Source organism: Geotrypetes seraphini, chromosome 5 (genome assembly GCF_902459505.1).
Source record: "Geotrypetes seraphini chromosome 5, aGeoSer1.1, whole genome shotgun sequence".
In the NCBI taxonomy this organism is placed as follows: Eukaryota; Metazoa; Chordata; class Amphibia; order Gymnophiona; family Dermophiidae; genus Geotrypetes; species Geotrypetes seraphini.
In genome coordinates, this window is record NC_047088.1 from 221,994,782 (window position 1) to 222,015,331 (window position 20,550).

Genomic DNA, 20,550 nt, shown 5'->3' on the forward strand with positions numbered 1-20,550 from the left:
TATAAAAGGCACCCACTATATATATAGAATCGCGCTTAGCAGCCATATTTGGCATAACATGTAGGCATATCCATTGAGGCCAAGGAAAACCAGGCCTAAATACCTGTGTCTAAGCTGCGTTTCGATTGGGCGTATTCTATAACAGTGTGTCTGTTTAGGAATGACCATGCTCCACCCTTTGGCTTCATCTCCTTTTGAGATTTGCATACTAGAAGTGACGTGCTCCTTTATAGAATGTGCCTACAAAATTGGGCAAGTAACTTCTAATCAATGCCAATTAACATTAATTATTAGGTGTTAATTGCCAATTATCGGCACTGATTGGCTTGTTAAACAATTAAGTTGCACGCACACATCGGCTATGTACCTTATACAGATTTGGGCCTATCTGGCTAATGCAGAGTTAAATAGGAGGCAGTAAGTTGCTCCAGGTTAATCAGAGCAGTTACCGCACATTAATCTGTACGTTAATGCACTGATTGCAATAAAAAACGGAAGGAATGAACGTTTGATACAACTTTAGTTTGGGCTTGCCACACATTAAAATCCTGTGTTATAGTATTTTAAGCCTGAAACTTAACACTTTTTTGTAGAGAGACTCCTGAGTTTCTACCTGAGGCAGTGGCGGGTCAAGTGACTCGCCCAAGATCACAGAGAGTAACCAGTAGGAGTTGAACCTGATTTTGCTGACTGTCAGTCTGGCGCTTTACTGCTAGGCTGCAACTCCATTCCACTTTGGTCTTCTAGGGAATTATTCTCCCGAGAAACTGCTAGGTGCAATGACTGTTGAGATTTTTCTGCTCGGAAGAGAAAGGGAGGCTGTCATTTTCCATTTTCTGATATCGCTTTCTTTCCAATTTTCAGCTTTTGACAACAAAATAGAAAATACTTTATATGAATACTACTCACAGAAATCTTTCTGTGGTGTGGTGCTGGTTATTTTCTATGGGGTTTTTTTCCCCTCTATTAGCACATTTGCACGTAAATGAAATCTTTCCCCTGAAGCTTTGCTTCTTCAGCTATGTGGTTTAATAACTGAACAATTAAATATACTCGTATACATTTTTGGCATATATTCCTGCTTCCTGTTCCTGATTGGTCATTCCTTTTACCTATCCTCTCCTATCCAAAATCCCTGCTTCCTGTTCCTGATTGTTTTATCTTTCTGATTTTAATGCCCATGACTTTATTTGCTACCAGTCCTTTGTGTTCACATTTTTATCTAACATTTTTGAACTTCTTTTGTCATGAAATATTTTATAACTTTTTTTTCACTTTTTGCAGCTAATTTACCTTTTTAACACTTGAAATGAAGGATTTATTTTGGTTTTAATTAAAATACAGACTTTCCCTTTTTTTTAGATTTTATTGTGATTTTGCAGACTTCTTGTATTTCTCAGGTTTTATACAAAGAAAGTTTGGGGCAAGCAACCCCAACCCCAGTCACTCCAGAGATGGAGCGGGTCAAGCGCAATCAAGAAAACATTAGCTCGGTACAGTCTTTAAAATAAATATGTACTTATTTTGGACTTATTATTAAATCTACCATACTATATTCTGCTAATATAGGACCCCTTTCATAAAGCTGTGGTAGCGATTCCTTCTCAGCAAATGGAACGTAGCTCATTCATTTCCTAAGGGCTACCTCGCATTTGATGTGCCGGGAATCACACTGCAGCTTTGTAAAAGGAACCCTTAGGGATCCTTTTACTAAGGTGAGCTAGCGTTTTTAGCGCACGCAGGAAATTACCGCATGCTACGCTTCTAGAACTAATGCCAGCTCAATGCTGGCGTTAATGTCTAGCACGCACGGCAATGTAGCATGCGCTATTCCGCGCGTTAAAGCCCTAGCGCACCTTAGTAAAAGGAACTCTTAGTCTCGAGCTTTTTTGACTGTTTTATTTTATAATTTTTGCTGTGATTTTTTTCGGGACCTTGACCAAGGGTGACCAATTCTGCATATGGAAGAAGAGTCCTATATTTCTGGCTTTGGAAGAAAGTTCTTCTTGTATGTCTTTCATTCTTAACGCAAACCCCAAACTTTTCTATTGGCACTTAAAGACGTTCCAAGTCAGTGATAATGTTTTTGAACATATAGTGATCAGCTCAACAAGAAAAAAGAAATATTCAGGGAGTACATTTCTGATTTTAGAACTCATACTCCCCTTTCCCCCCTCTTTTACTAAGGTACGCGAACTGCTTAGTGCGTGCTAATCGAATTAGCATGCACTAAACGCTAACACATCCATAGACTAACATGCATGCGTTAGCATTTAGCATGCGCTAAATCGATTACTGCACGCTAATCGGTTAGCGCACTATAGTCAAAGAGGGCCTTAGTTTTCTACAGCCCTCCATGGGTGATTTTTTTTCCTTCCCTTCCAGGGACTTCCCTTAATGTCAGAGTACGAGGAGAGGGTAGCATTTAAGTGTTCAGTGAGATCTCAACCTTTGTCCTTCAACTATGTTTCCTTTTCTTAAAATGTTCAGATCAAGTCCCTATAGATATGTAGATCAATAATTAAAAGGGGGGAAGGGAATGGGACTTCTTTACCACTTTTGTGTGGTTACAAATTCAAAGCGGAGAAGCGGAGACTCAGATAGAGACATACAAGATTATGAAAGGCATAGAGAGGGTGGAGAGGGACAGGTTCTTCAGCGTACTGGGAACTACAAGAACAAGAGGATATCCGGAGAAATTGAAAGGGGACAGGTTTAGAACCAATGCTAGGAAATTCTTCTTCACACAGAGGGTGGTGGATACCTGGAATGCGCTTTCGGAGGGTGTACTAGGTCAGACTACATTACGCGGTTTCACAGAGGGACTAGATAAATTCCTTAAGGATAAGGGGATTGAAGGTTACAGATAAAGGAGAAAGAAAGGGTATAGATAAAAAAGAAAAGGGGTTTGAAGGATATAAAGGATTAAGGAAGAACAGGTTCTAGACAAAAGATCAGTTTACAGGTCATGGACCTGATGGGCCGCTGCAGGAGCGGACCGCTGGGCGCGATGGACCTCTGGTCTGACCCAGCAGAGGCAAATTCTTATGCTCTTATATATACAGGTACTGATTTTGTACATGGGGTAATGGAAGTGTTGAGTGATTTGCCCAGGGTCACAAGAAGCAGTGCTGGGATTTGATCCCACAACCTCTGGGCGCACTCCTCACCTCATACTGGCATTCAGGACTCCTTTGACGAAGCGTGGAATAGCGCACGCTACATTGCCGAGCGCGCTAGACCTTAATGCCAGCATTGAGCTGGCGTTAGTTTTTCTGCCTAGCGCGCGGTAATTTCCTGTGCACGCTAAAAACGCTAGCGCACCTTAGTAAAAGGAGTCCTCAGTTTGGGGTGCCAACTGATTACATGCTGATCAAATCATTTTTGCATGTGCTAGATAGTATGGCCAGAATTTATCAATGAAGGGAGCCAGGAGCATTCTCAGGATAAAGCCAAAATTTATGAAGAAAGCAATAATATTCAGATACTATCTTTTTCTGTTAAAATGGTTTGCACAAATTGTAGGCCAGACTTAAATGCATAACTTATCATATTTAGCAGTTCAGCTTAAATAGATGGGCACAGTGGCATAGTAAGGGGCAGGGGGGCGGTTTGCTCCAGGCGTCATCTTGGTGGGGGCGCCAGCACTCGTCCTCCTCTCTACTCTTTCCCTGCCCCCCTCTCCCCACTGCCGAGTGTGCGGCTTCCCTTCCCTTCCCCACTACCTTTTTAATAATGATTGCATGTATCCTATGGGCTACATAAGTCACTGCTAAATCAAGGCCCAAAAAAGAGAACAGCGAGTCTGAGCTAACTCATTGATTAAGGACATAAAACATGAACCGCTGAAGGAATATATTTTGCTTTTTCTTTTATATCTGTAGCCGAGACCATTTCCACTCTTGCAGCGGATAATGTTATATAGATATACACACCAGATTGTTTTCTTTCTTTCTGATTCAGATACTTTTCTATGACACAGGTTTTGTATAAAGAGAGTTTGGGGAAAGCAACGTCAACCCCCGTTACTCCTGAGATGGAGCGAGTTAAACGCAATCAAGAACACATTAGCTTGGTATTCACCAAAAACAAGCAATACCTTCCCTCATAACATGTCTTCACAATATTCTTTTATTTCTAATTTTATCCTGAAATTTTAAATTTCTTCAATTATTTTGGTTTTTGCATTTGCATTTTCATTTTTCTTTTAATTTAACCTTCATTGCTTTTAATTTTGAACCTTTAAAATACCATATTTTTATTTGAAATTGTTGTTTGGGTTTTTGTTTTGTTTTATTTTTAAATCATTGGACGATCCTAAGTGTGTTATCCTTGGTGCGTCATCAAATAACCATTTTGTTGTTGTTGCCTCCTAAAAACAAGTAGTCTTAACACCGCGTTAAACCCTGATCCATTTGTGACATTCTACTCGGTGATTGTTGGATACTTCTTTGCATCCCATAGGTTTCATACAGAGAGGACATGGGAAAAGCAACTCCAACTCCTGTCACTCCAGAGATGGAGAGAGTCAGACGCAATCAAGAAAACATTAGCTCGGTATCTGCTAGGAATCCAATAAAAATTTTCCATAAAAAGTAACACTTTAACATCATGAAAATATTTTTCTTTTTCCCCGGTTAACTAAAATTTAATCTCACCCTTAATATTTTTATCATGCTTAAATCTTAAATATTTCTCTCACACACTAAGATGTACCCCTCTCACCTCCTAAAGCATCCTTTACCATTCTGCCCTTGTGCTGTGACCGTCCACCACCCTGTAATACTATGGTTTCATGGAATTTATTTATTCTAATAAGATCTCTCAGATCCTTTACTAACAGTTTAATCCTTGGCATAATCTACATTTCTATGTACGTGTGAGTAATGTGTGGGTCAAACATACTTCACGCAAAGAGTAAATTCTTCCTTTTAACTTTGATGATGTGAACTTCATTCCACATAAACATGATTTGACTTATCATTTAAAAAAATTCTTCAAGGTTTCATAAGGTAGTGTATACAATAAATTTAATTTTTCAGCAAAGGTTATGTGTGTGAATATGCCTGGCTCTAGCAGGCATTCCTCATAGCAGACTACCTTGGACAGTAAAGACGTTTTTTGAATTTATAAAAGGCAGCAGCAATTCAAGGTTGGTAAAATTCAATGGCTTGGGCTTTATCTTGTTTCTCCTCCTTCCTTTCCTATCACATTTAGGCGTGGTATGCATCCTGTGCATGTCTCTAGGGAACGCAAGGCAACCATACACCACCCCACTAAATCCCTCTCTCTCATTTGTCAGGTTCTTTATTCAGACAGCTTCCGGAAGCAAGTGCAGGGCAAGGCTGCCTTTGTCCTAGATACACCAGAAATGAGGAGGGTTCGACAAACTCAACGCAATATCTCAACGGTAATTCACTACTTTTACTGTATTTCTTGAGTATGCACATCAACAATGCTATGAAACCAGAGGGTAATTTGTACTGACTAATAATATCTATCTGGTTTCCCTAATAATAAAATAATGGAACTCTTTGTTGCATTTTTTTGAAGGTAAAATACCATGAGGACTTTGAAAAACACAAAGGCAGCTTCACACCTGTGGTTACTGACCCCATCACAGAGCGAGTAAAGAAGAACATGCAAGATTTTAGTGACATTAATTACCGTGGCATCCAAAGGCGAGTGGTGGAAATGGCGAGAAAGAGAACTGACCAGGACCAAGAGAATGCCACAGGTATTCCCACTGAATACCACAAATGAAGAACTCATAGATCTATTGTTATATTACATAAAAACATAAGAATAGCCTTACTGGGTCAGACCAATGGTCCGTCAAGCCTAGTACCACTCCTAGTAGCCTAGTAGTCACTAGTACCTGGCAAAAACCCAAAGAGTAGCAACATTCCATGCTACCGATCCAGGGCAAGCAGTGGCTTCCCCATGTCTTTATCAATAACAGAATATGGACATTTCCTCCTAGAAATCATCCAAACCTTTCTTAAAACCAGCTACACTATCCGCTCTTACCACAACCTCTGGCAACGCATTCCAGAGCTTAACTACTCTCCGAGTGAAAAAATATTTCCTCCTATTGGTTTTAAATGTAACTTCATCAATTGTCCCCTAGTCTTTGTAATTTTTGACGGAGTAAAAAATCGATCCACTTGTACCCGATGTACTCCACTCAGGATTTTGTAGTCTTCAATCATATCTTCCCTCAGCTATCTCTTTTCCAAGCTGAAGAGCCCTAATCTTTTTAGTCTTTCCTCATACGAGAGGAGTTTATCTTGGTCACTCTTCTTTGAACCTTTTCTAGTGCCACTATATCTTTCTTGAGATAAGGAGAACAGAATTGAACCCAATACTCCAGGTGAGGTCACACTATGGAGTGATACAGAAGCATTATAACATTCTTAATCTTGTTAACCATCCCTTTTTTAATAATTCATAGCATCGTTTGCTTTTTTTTTGGCTGTCGCCACACATTGAGCAGAAGGTTTCATCGTATTGTCTTCAATGGCACCGAGATCTTTTCCTTAGGCACTAACCCTCAAGGTGGACCCTATGATTTGGGTTATTCTGCCCAATGTGCATCATTTTGCATTTGTCCACATTAAATTTCTGCTATTTGGACACACAATCTTCCAATTTCCTAAGGTCTGCCTACAACTTTGAATAGTTTAGTGTCATCTGCAAATGTAATCACCTCACTAGTCATTCCAATTTCAAGATCATTTATAAATAAGTTAAATAACATCAGACCTAGTACAGATTCCTGTGGCACACCACTATTTACCCTCCTCCATTGAGCAAAAGGGCCATTTAATCCTACCCTCTGTTTTCTATCCGATAGCCAATTCCTAATCCACAATTGAACTTTGCCTCCTATCCCATGACTCTAATTTTCTTAGAAGCCACTTATGAGGAAGTTTGTCAAAAGCTTTCTGTAAATCTAGATACACTAAATCAACCAGCTCACCTTTATCTACATGTTTATTCACAGCAAAATAGTGAGGCAAGATCTCCTTCGGCTGAACCCATGCTGACTCTGTCCCATTAAATAATGTTAGTCTTAAGTGTTCCACAATTTTATTTGTTATAATTGCTTCCACTGACTGACCCAGATCTCCCCTGGAACCCTTTTTAAAAATTGGCATAACATTGGCCATCCTCCAATCTTCAGATACCACTGGCAATTTTAGTGACAGGTTACAACTCACTAACAGCAGGTCAGCAATTTCATGTTTGAGTTCTTTTAGTACCCTGGGATGTATACCAAACAGGCTAGAACCTCTCTTTCATATAGAATGAAGACATCCAGAGCTAGCTTGCATATCAATTCTAGAGAAGAAGCAAGGTACTTTGTCTATTCTGAAGAGATGTGAAGATTTGTAAGTGAGGTGTGCCCTACCTAAAAAAAAAATTCACATATTTTATCCCTGTGCCCAGAGATCACTCAAAGATTTACAGTACACAGCTCATCTTATCTGCCAAATAAGTGCTCTGAGATTTATGCTATGAGAGATGGCCTAGTTCTACATCTTACGAGTATAACGCTCAAAAAAATTGTACCTACAAACCACAGTGGGTAGCACCCATAGACTTTTTCAAATATAATTTTTAAAAAATATATATAAATTTTTATTGACATGGGGGATTTATCAACATATTGACAAGTGCTCACTGGCAATTATTCAACAGGAACTGACAAATTGTAAGCCAGATAAAGCTCTACTTGTCAGTGACTTGATTAAACAGCATAAACCTCACAATATAAACCATTGTAGGTGCTTCCACATACTGTGATAAATGTACCATAGAAACAGAAGTTTCAAAAGTGGCCCCAAATGCAAATGTATAGTATCCATCTTCATAAGGAACCTTAAATTGTTTGCCCAGCTTAGGAGACCCAATTGTTCACCAACTCCTTGTCTTTTCTAGATATTTTTTTTAATTTATATTTGCATTTTATAGGACAAACAAATTTTACAGGGTTCATTATTAACTATTGCTATATCAGAATTGAAACATGCTGATATGAAAACATGCATTTTTGTATGTTAACATCTCAATTCCCAAAGAAAGGAGTCTTATTGATGATTATCTGATGTTTAGGCAGACTTGTAAATTTTTGTTATTTTTGGCAGTTTATCAGCATTAAAATGTTTGGATGGGGGCGTTTAGGACTGTAGGAGTAGTGGCTATTTTGGGGATTAAGATAAAGCTGGCTTTATTAACTTATATTTCATTGTAGCCTATGGGCTCAGGCCTGTCCACCCAGCAGGCACTGGCAGTGGTTCTTATACACTGCTAGCGGTTGACCCAGAAGCCTTCCCTTTGACCCATTTGTGTCAGAGGGAAGACTTCCAAGGTCAGCCGCCAGCAGTGTATAGGAACTGCTGCCAGTGACCTGAGAAGAAATAGAAATGCTGCATGGGCTGGCAGGGGCTGTAGGAAGGGAGGGAACGAGAGAGGCTACTGCACAGGCAAGGGGGGAGGGGGGGAAGAGAGATGCCCGCCCATAATTTTCTGCCTGGCTATTCCATTGGTTAGAGCTGCTGTCTCAGTACACTGAGGTTGTGAGTTCCAGTCCAGCCTACTTCTTGTGACTCTGGGGAAGTCACTAAGGGCCAAATTCTATAAACAGCGCCTAAATTGACAGGCACCTTGAATAGAGGCACCGGGTGTGTCAATCACACTTATATGCCATTTACAGAATTACACCTTACGGTGCCACTCGTAAAACCTAGACACCGGTAATGTAGGACAGGGTTTTATTGGCCTATATTTTCAGAATCGCTCCTAATGGCACTTATCTCTGTCTCTACCCCCGAACACGCCCATTTAGGTGTCATCCGCTATTTGATAGGTAAGCACCTATCAGCCAATTAAAATTTTTTTTCCCCAAGTATGAGCTTATTAAAGCTCATTTAAAAAATTAATGTAGGTGCCTAACATAGGAATCCTTTATAGAATCTGGCAGTTAATTTCTCCATTGCCCCAGGTACCACAGTCAGATTGTGACCCTGCAAGAACAGATAGGGAAAACACTTAGAGTACCTGATTACTATTCAGTGTATTATAAACTGCTTTGGGTGAATCTCTTCGTGAAAAGGCAGTTAATAAAACTAAAATAATTGTAATTGTAGTATGTTTTATTATGTCTTAGATATTACCTTTAGTTCTTGTGTAAACCGGGTGACTAAATATCTGATTTACCGTAAATAAATATTTGAATTCCAATTATAACACATCTCCGATATATACACAAAATATTTAATTGTGCTATACTCATATTGCTCAGAGATTTCATGCTTTGAATTGTGTTCTGCTTTTCAACAGATCTTCGCGTGTGGCGTACTAACCCTGGCTCTATTTTTGACTATGATCCAGCAGAAGACAACATTCAGTCTCGAAGTTTACATATGCTTTCTGGTGTGTATTTGACAATCCATATTTACTGTTACTAGATATACAATAAGAACATCAGAAGAACAATGCACTATGGAGCCCAGCATTCTGGGCTCCTTTTACTAAGCTGCGTTAGGGCTTTAACGCGCGGAATAGCGCACGCTAAATTGCCGCCTGCGTTAGACCTTAACGCCAGCATTGAGCTGGTGTTAGTTCTAGCCGCGTAGCGTGGGTTTAGTGCGCGTTAAAATGCGGTATGCGCTAAAAACGCTAACGCGGCTTAGTAAAAGGAGCCCTAAGATACACATTCAAAATAAATTAACGGATTATATAAAATATTGCTATTAACTCAAATTAACTACACTGCACAACAAAGTTTTTGCTTCCTGAACACTGCTGGGTGTTTCTTATAGAATTTTGGGTGCTGATCATGAATATTACATCAAAAATTACCCATCACGTACCATTTCAGAGAAATCTTCAATTTTGTCGTGATTTTTTCTTATATTTGGATGCAAACAATTTTTTCTCCCATAAGTGTCTTATCAACAACGGTTTGTGCCGCCTGGGTATGTCCATGCATAAAATCTAGCCAGGTTGGAAGCTGTTTTATGGAAGATGACATCCTGGGCATGTCTGGGCAGGTCTGAACGAGCTTGCGCTGTCTCACCATGCTATAATGGTGGCTTCCATACACCGATCCTGCTCATTTGGTTAATATAGATAGTCCGTGTGTGTATATAGTATCAGTATAGTAAAGTATAGTAGTATAGTAGCTGTAGCAATATAACAGTAAGTAAGCTTGATGCTATAGACGTTTTGGTGTCGGGCAATATGTCTCGTCGGTGTCGTAACAGCCGCGACACATTCTGCTATATCTGTGGGGAATATACACTTACGCCTCAGAGACGTTCGATGACTGCCCTTGTAAAGAAAGCCTATCATCTGTATTTTGGCTGCAAAATAGGTGATCAAGACAAGCAATGGGCGTCTCACATTTGCTGTGTGACATGTGCTGTTAGTCTGAGAGCCTGGCTCAGAGGTACTCGAAAGACGATGCCATTTGCTGTTCCGATGATATGGCGAGAACAGAAAGACCATGTGACGGACTGTTATTTCTGTTTGACTAATGTGTCTGGTTTCTCTGCCAAAAACAAGAAGTCAATTGAATATCCTAATCTGCCTTCAGCAATGAGACCCATGCCACATGATGACAGTCTTCCAGTTCCGAAACCACCAGAGGATTGGACCTTAGACGAACCAGATGAAGAAACTGCAGTGCAGGGTTCTAACAGTGACATTGACCCGGATTTTGAACCATCCTCATCAGGCGATCCACATCTGATAACACAGTCCGAATTGAACGATTTGGTCAGAGATTTGGGTCTGTCAAAAGCAAAAGCTGAGCTGCTAGGTTCGAGACTGCAGGAATGGTGTTTGCTATCACCAGGTACGAAAATTTCTGTGTTTTGAGACCGGCATCATGATATAACCAAATTTTTTGCACAAGTCGACAGTCTCTGTTTCTGTTGTGACATTGAAGGATTGTTCTCGGTCTTTGGTTGTGATCACAACCCGGAAGAGTGGCGTCTTTTCATTGATTCGTCAATGTTAAGCCTGAAAGCTGTTCTGTTGCACAATGGCAACGTTTATCCTTCAGTACCTGTTGGCTATGCAGCACATATGAAAGAAACATATGAGAATATGGAAATGTTACTAAAGTATGTCCAGTATACCAGGTATAACTGGAATATCTGTGGAGACCTCAAAGTCGTTGCTCTGTTACTAGGACTGCAGCTTGGCTATACAAAGTACTGCTGTTTCATCTGCGAATGGGACAGCCGAGACAGAGAGTCGCACTATTCTAGAAAGAACTGGCCACTCCGTAAAAAGTTAGTTCCAGGACAGAAAAATGTAGCACATGAATCGCTTGTTGACCCGACAAAGATATTTTTGCCTCCTCTTCACATTAAACTGGGACTCATGAAGAATTTTGTGAAAGCAATGAACAAGGAAGGGGAAGGTTTTCGTTATTTAAGACAGATGTTCCCAAGAATAACTGATGCCAAGATCAAAGAGGGTATTTTTGTTGGCCCCCAGATCAGACATGTTATGAGTGACAAGCGATTTGAAGATCTGTTAGTTGGGCCGGAAAAAATTGGCTGGAAAGCCTTGAAAGACGTCGTTGACAATTTTCTGGGCAATTACAGAGCCCCAAACTACATTCAGCTGGTAGACAAACTTCTCAAAGCATACAAGAGAATGAAGTGCAATATGTCACTCAAGATTCATTTCCTCCATTCACACTTGGACTTCTTCCCCACAAATCTCGGTGCTGTGAGTGACGAGCACGGTGAAAGGTTTCATCAAGACATAGCTACGATGGAGAAACGATACCAGGGCAATTGGAATCCGTCAATGCTTGCCGACTATTGTTGGATGCTACAACGTGATGCACCAGACACTGAATATAAAAGAAACTCGGGAGCAAAACACTTTTAATTCTGTTTCATTTAGTCGCTTGTGCGAAACTTAAACTTGACTATATATTTTATTGTCAGTAAACATAAAAATGTCTATTTCTCATAGTTCTTACGTGATGCAGTAAAACCAAAACCATATTTGAGCATACCAAGTTGGTACCTGTCATAATCACCAAAAACTTTTCAGGAATCAAGACTTAACCAAAAAATTGTTGTGCAGTGCTATCAGACACAAGGTTGCTTATAACATGCTTGGGGGAGAAAACCAGACAGAGATAGCTTTTTCTATTCTATTGGCATTATTATTCATGAATAAAAATACTTGCACAACAAACAGGTATAGGAAACTTGTAGTTTCTCTTTGAAAATGAGTGCAAAAGTTACAAGTAAAATGTATCTCTGAACTTTGCCCTAAAGCATGATATGCAAATTGCCTCCAATATACTACGGTTTCTAGCTGCAAAATTTTAAACCACTGTGGGAAATATGCATCCCTACAATCAGAAGTGTAAATTCAAATTCTAAGGCTCAAGCAAACAATTCTGAGGGACCTCTCTCACCCTCCCTTGGAATGAAAGATACTGCTCTGAGATTCCTGGAGTGGTGGCACAGTGGTTAAAGCTACAGCCTCAGCACCCTGGGGTTGTGAGTTCAAACTAGAGAGTTGCGTAGGGACAGAAATCCCACCCGTCCCCACCCGTCCCCGCCAAAGTCCCACCCGTCCCCACCCGTCCCCGTGAGGACTCCCACCCGTCCCCACCCGTCCCCGTGAGGAATCCCTCCGTCCCCACCCGTCCCCGCGAGGAATCCCCTCCGTCCCCACCCGTCCCCGCGAGGAATCCCCTACGTCCCCGCCTGTCCCTATAAACTACAGAAATAGTTATTTCACTTAATTATGCTACTGAATTAAAGGCTCTGGTAGAAACCCATTTAAAAATAAGCAAAAAGACTTTATTAATTTGGAAATATTAATTGGGAAGAATACATACTTTGTAAACGGGTTTCTACCAGAGCCTCTAATGTTTATAAATTTTTATCAACACAACTAATATACTACTTTATCCTTAAGCAAAAAAAAAAAATAATAATAATTTTTTTCCTACCTTTATAGCCTGGTTTCTGCTTTCTTCATGTTCTCATTCAATTCCTTCCATCCACTGCCTCTCTTCTCTCTGTGTCTTCCATTTGCTCTGTTACTGTGCCTCTCCCTTTCTCCCCCCTCCCAAATTGGTCTGGCACCCATCTTTTTCCCTCCGCTCCCCCCATAGTCTGGCACCTCTGTCTTCTTCCCTGCCAGCGTCTTCTTCCCATTCCCTCTTCCCCATTTCCTTTCAGTGTCCTTCTCCCCCACCATCTTTCCCATGTCCTGTCAGGCAGCATCCTTCTCCCCTCTCTGCCTTCCCCATGTCCTTTCAGCGGCCTTCTCCCCCCTCTGTCTTCCCCATGTCCTTTCAGTGGCATTCTCCACCCCTTTGTCTTCCCCAGTGCTTTCAGGGTCCTTCCCCCCCCTTTCTCCCGTTTACCCCATGTCCTTTCAGCGTTCTTTTCCACCCCTTTGTCTTCCCCAGTACTTTCAGCGGCCTTCTCCCCCCTTAAGCGTCTTTTCTTCTCCACTCCACCTTTCCTCCCTCCCTGCCTCCACCATTGTGGCGCTTTTGCACCCGACCGACAACAGAACAGGCCCGGTCGGACAAATCTCCCTGTCCTGTAGCCGCGAATCTAAATTACCTTCTTACAGCAGCTGGAGTAGTGAAGCTGCTGTAAGAGGTAATTTAGATTCGCGGCTACAGGGCAGGGAGATTTGTCGGCCGGGCCTGTTGTCGGTCGATCGGGGGACCTGACCGGCTGTACACATTCTCCGAGGCGGACCGCCCCCTCCCCCCTCTTTCGTACGCCATTGCCTTCTTCCTACCTGCCCTGCCGCACACAGCCGACCGGAAGTCTTCCTGATGTCAGCGCTGACGTCGGAGGAAGGGAGGGCTTTGCTTAAGCCCTCCCTCCAACGTCAGCGCTGACATCGGGAAGATTTCCGTTCGGATGTGTGCTGCGACAGGGCAGGTAAGGAGAAGGAGACTACCCTCACGGCTCGACCAACCCCGCTGCGATCCAACCCCGCAGGAACCCCGCGACCCTCGGAGGCGTCCCCACGGGATCCCCGCGACCCTAGGGGGCGTCCCCACGGGATCCCCGTGACCCAAAGGGGGAACCCGCGGGATCCCCGCGGGTCCCGCGGGATTCCCGTCATCCCCGTTCCCGTGCAGCTCTCTAGTTCAAACCCATACTGCTCCTTGTGACCCTGGAAAAAATCCCTTAATTCCCCCCCATTGCCCCATGTACATTAGATAGATTGTGAGCCCGCCAGGACAGACAGGGGAAAATGCTTGAGTACCTGTTTTGAGCTCCCCTGGAAGAATATAGAAAATTGAATAAATAAATAGTATGAAAAGTTTCTGTCTCTGATAACCAGAGCTAGTATTGTGATGTCATAATGCCTCATTCGACCAATGCCTGAGAGCCAGCCTCATCAGTGATGTTAAAATGTTTGAGGCTTGTGCAGATGAGAACAGAGCTTAGGCATTTGTGGAATGAGGCATTATGACATCACAATCGGAGCTCTAGAATGTTGCTACTTATGGTTTTAAAGTGTGCCGAGCTCTACGCTTGTGGAGATGGCACGGTATACAAACCTAAGGTTTAGTTTAGTTTAGTTCTAGGCTTGTGCAGATGAGGACAGAGCTTGCAGGAATGGGGCAGGGACAGGAAAAGAACTCGCCGGGATGAGTTCCCATGGGGACGGGAAAAAATGTGTCCCTGTGTCATTCTCTTAAAAGCTTCTAGAAATTCTTCTAAACTGAATAGTCTTACCCATGTGGGCTCCTTCACCAATGAGAATTGTTATATCAAAGAAAATTAAAGTGGATGCACTGACTCATGTACCAGTTTCCATTTTAAGGCACATTTTGCTATATGGAGAGGGAAGGTGTATCCATTTGTCTGCATGCATGAATGCATAACTATGCAAACGTTGTAGTGGGCCCTTGCACCTAACCTGGAGAAAGGGTTGGAAATAGCAAAGCAGAGCAAGAATCCATGCGGAGAGTAAGAAAAGCAGAGGGTGTTTGTATCTGCCAACACTGCTGAAGTGCTGTTGGGGGAAGGCAGAAGAGGTGAAGGCAGGGACATAAATCTACTGTATGTACATCTAGAGCTTGCATATTTCAATTTTTTTTTTTCCTGCAGTGCAAGCTCAGCGCCGAAGTCGTGAGCATTCGCGTTCCGCCAGCGCTTTGAGCCTTAGTGCGGGAGACGAGAAATCTGACGCATCTGACCATCACCTGTCCTATTATAGCAATGGTGGATTATTTACCACAACTACAACAGGTAAAAAGAAAACCTGCTAGTACTTTTATTTACCACCATTGAATCTGGACAAAGGTTTTTTGGGGTGGTCTAATATTACAACCAAATTTTATCTTATGTAGGTTACAAACAAGCGAAAACTACAGAGTTGCCCCAACAGAGGTCTTCTTCAGTGGCCACACAGCAGACAACAGTATCATCTGTTCCATCTCACCCCTCCACTGTTGGTGTAAGTGGCTTACAAAACAGTTGAATAATTCGCAGATATTTGGGGTTCAACAGAATATATACACACAAAATCCTTTCTACTCCCAACCCAAATGTTCTTGAAACATGCTTTGAAACATAGTAGCATAGTAAATGACAGCAGACAAAGAACTGAATGGTCCATCCAATCTGCCCAATAGTCACACTCATTATACATTCATGGGTAAATTGTCTTTTCTTTAATATTTCTGGGCAATAAACCATAGAGGTCCACCCAATACTGGGCTCCTCTATTAAAGGAGGCAAGCCAACGGGCGCAGCGCTGATCGGGTAGGCAAGGAGAGGAGGAAGCAGCTCAGAGGAGGCAGGCGAGTGGAGAGCAAGGTGGGGAGGTAGAGCAAGGCACTAGGAGCACCGAAGCATGCGAGGGAGCCTTCAGGGTAGCGGCGAGAGAAGCTCCGCCCACCCCCACCTCGACTGGACTCCTCCATTAAAGGAGGCAAGCCAACGGCGCGCAGCCGTTTGGCGCGCGGTGAAGGCAAGCGGCAAAGGCGCTCACCTTAGCGAGAGTGCCTTTGCGAAGAGCCTTAAGAAGAGCCAATTGCAGATGACAGGACACCAGTTTCCATTGAGGCACACTCTAGCCCTATCCCAACCATCCTGTCACTGGAACGTCTATCAAAGCCCTCCGCGGCTCATCCCAAACCAAATCACCATATATGGGACACAGACTGCGCAGGATTGACCAGTATTGGCCTTAATCTATTTTGTACCATTCATTTTCTAATTAGAGATCCTCTGTGTTCTTCCCATGCTTTTTTGAATTCCATCACCGGAAGTCCCAATATAATATGTTAACCCAAGATGCATTCATGAAGATGGTAGAAACTTATGGGGTCTTTTACTAAGGCGTTCGAGCCGATTTAATGCATGCTAAATGCTAACACGCCCATTATATTCTATGGACGCCTTAGCATTTAGCACACGCTAAATGGGCTAGTGCGCCTTAGTAAAAGACCCCCTTAGTCTAAAACCTGCGTATGTTACAAGAACTTAGGTTGCTATGATGAAGAGCAGCCCAGATGTGGTAGTGATAGAGCACCATTAAGAAATTCTCCAACAAAAGTAGCCAACTTGTTTCTAAGTGGTCGTGTATTCTACTCTTCCACTTGGAGAGAGATATAGGACAGTTATGGGGGGCCCATAATAAAGGATATTCAAAAAGCACGTCCTACCAAATGGTTGATTGATTGCTCAATAGCATGAAGGGAAACTATATACAGTACAACCTTGGTTTGCGAACATAATTCGTTCCAGAAGCATGCTTGTAATCCAAAGCACTCGTATATCAAAGCGAATTTCCCCATAAGAAATAATGGAAACTCAGACGATTCGTTCCACAACTCAAAAACTTTAATACAAAATATTATACGTACTTATTGCAAGACCTCGCCCATTTAGAACAGTCACTGCACTCTAGCAGTGTCAGAGAGAGAAGAACCATCGGTTCAGTTGTGATGATGGGACGCGTGTATACTGTATGTACTCGTATTGCAAGACTTTGCTTGTATATCAAGTTAAAATGTAATAAAACGTTTTGCTTGTCTTGCAAACACTTGCAATCCAAGGTTTTACTCTATAAGAATTTAATAAGGTTTCAAATAAAGTACACTGGCTGTTTTGTTTTCTTACAGAAAACCTTCCGTGCCGTGTATGACTACATGGCGGTAGACGATGATGAAGTCTCCTTTAAGGACGGCGATGCTATTTTAAATGTTCAGGCTATTGATGAAGGCTGGATGTATGGAACCGTACAGAGAACTGGCAAAACTGGCATGCTTCCAGCCAATTATGTAGAAGCCATCTAAGAATAACACAAACCTTCCACAAGACAATGTTTAAAGAAGTGAAAAAAAAAAATGAGGCACTGTATGCAGATATGAATAAAGGTGTCCCTAATGAGAAACCAGTTTCCCAGCTGCCCTATTATTTTTACTTCCAAGTGCCTTATGTCTTCAACACACACACACAAATATAGAAAAAAAAATGTACATTTTCTTACAAGGAATTTTTTAATATTAAGACACTAAATCCAATTGTAAACATACAAAAGTTACAATATACCAAGTTGTATGCAGTGACAGAATTTACACAAAAGATCTGTGAATGTATTTGCTCTTTCCTCATATTTTCTGTGTTTTATGATACGACGAAGATGTCAAAAGCATTTGTCATCCAGAATGTGGATAGAAGTATTTTAAGATTCTATACCATGTAGTGTGTGGCTTAAAGTACTGATGAGATGTATTAAAAAAAAAAAAAAAAATGAAATAGTCCATGACTTTACCCATGATATGATTCCTATGCTTCCCCCCCCCAAAAAAAAAAAAGACTCAGAATGGGAGAACCACCTCAGTTTCTTGGACCTCTAACATATATTCTTGTATTAAAAAAAATAAATAAATTAAGATTTTATTTATGTTACCATCAAGCACTCAACTTCTGCATACATAAAGCATGTAAAAGAGCCTGAAAGAAAGCCTCTCCCTCCTCCATTTGCTGAACGCTGAGTGCATGTGCTTTTTATTTTTCATCCGATTTGTTCTGGGGGTCAAGATGTTATTCACTGTATCCTGGTGACTAATAAAGCTCACATTTATGCAGTACTCGTGCTTATTTTAGAAACAAAAATTGATATGAATAGGAATAAAAGTGTCCTCAGTTTGCTAAAACTGACTTGTTTCAGGCAGTGTAACCTTATGCCACTTCAAACTAGGTTTGAAACATAAACATGCCGTATGTTCCCAATGTAATTACAAAACTGATAATGGAACAGATTGTCTGGAAGTTGCAAGATCTGGTGGGATTCAAGACCACTCTTCAGTATGGAGAGCCTGGCTCAGCAATTTTTACAATTTTTCTAGCAGAGACCACTGTAGCAAATATACTTCATTGCAAACCATTTAAAATGCAACAGTAAGACTCATATACGGACTACGGAAATCAGAACGCCTACAGCCCTACTATATGAAACTACATGAATTGGCTGCCCATAGCTGCACTACCTTTAAGATCTTGCCAGGGAATGCCCCTGCCCACCTACCAGAGTTGGCCACCCTACTCCAGGGTGTCTCCAGAAATCTTTTACGCTTAAAATTCCCAGCATGCAACCTTATCCATCCAATATCAAGCAGCAAAATGCTGGAAACAACTTACACTATGATCTTATGATCACTACCTCAGTTTCAGAAAACTTTTAAAAGCATTTCTCTACCAATACAGGGAGCCAACCCTGAAGTAACTGAAATGGAAATTGTAAAAACCCATTTCTAAACTGTCTAATGCAACTCCTGGGACATAACGATGACCTACTTGAACTTGTAACTATGTATTTGTAACTATGACCAACTGTTTTACTTGTACTAGCAACTCTATTGAATGTCCATGTCAACACATCTATTGTAGCTTCCTGGGTAACTGACCCAACCTCTTGTAATGTAATCCGACCTTGAACTAAATAGGTAAAGGTGGAATAAAAAATCTGATTAACATAACATATCCCTCTCCAATTATACTGCTAAACCTCAGGAATACTCATAACTCCTGTAACTGAAATGAAGCCTGCAACCCAACAGACTCTCTACTTCTTTCAGCCTATTTTCCCCTAAATATTCTTGTCACAACTTCTCCTTTCCCACATTTGTTCCCCGATACACAATCTCCCTTAACCCATTCCAGGCAGTTCCAACCTCCCTCCCCCTCTCCCCTTTCTCACCAGTCAGCCTCTTCCAGTCTCCAAGAAAGCTCTGGCCAGCACTTGTTAAACTCCTCATATTCTCTGACAAAATACTTTTGGCACTGCCTCTGGAACAGCCCTTCTGTTTTCTTCCAATACTGTATATGTTTTAAGAGTTTGAAGCACATGGTGCTAGAATTCCTTCACTCTTCTCAGTCTTCCCAGAAGAATACAGGACAAAGCAGGCATCACATAGCTACACTGTGCAGGATTTCTCTCACACCTCTTTTCTTCGATTTTCTAGTAAAATGCATCCGCATCTAAACCATTTCCTGAACAAAGGGCATAGAAAACAATACCAGTCTTTCAAAAGCAATTTGAAGCAGAAACTTGCCAAAAAGAAAACTCATCATACCATTTTTTAATTGACTCAGCAGCTTTCAATTGCTTATTTTTGATGTTTTAGCTCTACGGGTATCCTGCCCAGACACTTTTTATTTAATACTTCCTGGTATTTTCCCTATCGATTCCTCACCCGGCACAAAGGAACAGAAAGATAATCTTTTTGGAAACCAAATACAAATGGACTCCCTCAGCCAGTGGGCATTACTGATGCATGATTGCTACTGTAGTAATCTCTGCCTCGCAGGGACTGTAAAAAGTGAGCAATTTGCTCTTGATCCATTTTCTTTTTATCTACACCAGCCAAAAACTACAGACCCAATCATTCTCATATTACTAATATAAGAAATAATAGTTCTTTCTCATCTTCTCATAATTGCTTATCAATCATTCTAGCGCACACATTTCTAGAGCCATCAGAAGTGGGACTCTGAATTAATATAGTTTCTTTGCCGCTGGGCTTCCTCATCGGCTCACATGTTTAAATTGAATAAGTGATTTTAAAGTGCTTTAATTATATATTTAGCTTATATCTTTATATGCTTTTCACTTATCTCAACAGCACAGCGTAATAGAAAATTTTAACAGCCGGCTGCCGTAGTGGCGGTGCATTTTGAATAAGGCAGGCAGCTGTTAAATTTTCTATTACATGGGTGGGCATCATAAATGTGGCCATTGTAGTATGTGTCCACTAATGATTGAGTCCCATGTGTTTGAACATTTTATATTTCAAAGTTTACTTTCTTAAAGAGTGCACTACTTGTCGGGTCCAGGTAAAATCAGGATTTCCAGGATCTCCAGGATCTAGGGCAGACCACCTTAAGAATGGAATGCTCTTTTATGACAACAGCAGACTGTCTTTCAGTAGGGAATCCCCATGCTCTTTTACCTGTCTCTGTAAAGTCCCACCCCCCTATAATGCAGTACTTTTCTTCTGTGGGTGGGAGT

General features: G+C 41.4%; 1 protein-coding gene across 23 annotated transcripts in view; it reads left to right on the plus strand.

Moving 5' to 3' along the window:
* NEB (nebulin) overlaps positions 1-18,127 on the plus strand; it is a 419,697-nt gene extending 401,570 nt beyond the window's left edge. For 10 of the 23 annotated variants that reach the window (XM_033944892.1, XM_033944895.1, XM_033944894.1 and 7 more), the window contains 9 exons: positions 1,401-1,493; positions 3,983-4,075; positions 4,465-4,557; positions 5,303-5,410; positions 5,554-5,737; positions 9,346-9,438; positions 15,138-15,278; positions 15,380-15,486; positions 17,159-18,127. In XM_033944892.1, coding sequence (XP_033800783.1) covers positions 1,401-1,493; positions 3,983-4,075; positions 4,465-4,557; positions 5,303-5,410; positions 5,554-5,737; positions 9,346-9,438; positions 15,138-15,278; positions 15,380-15,486; positions 17,159-17,332 — 1,086 coding nt within the window. In that variant the 3' untranslated portion in view covers positions 17,333-18,127. The remainder of the gene's footprint in view (positions 1-1,400; positions 1,494-3,982; positions 4,076-4,464; positions 4,558-5,302; positions 5,411-5,553; positions 5,738-9,345; positions 9,439-15,137; positions 15,279-15,379; positions 15,487-17,158) is intronic. The other 13 variants (XM_033944901.1, XM_033944905.1, XM_033944906.1 and 10 more) reach the window with 5 other exon arrangements.
* The last annotated feature ends 2,423 nt before the right edge of the window (positions 18,128-20,550 follow it).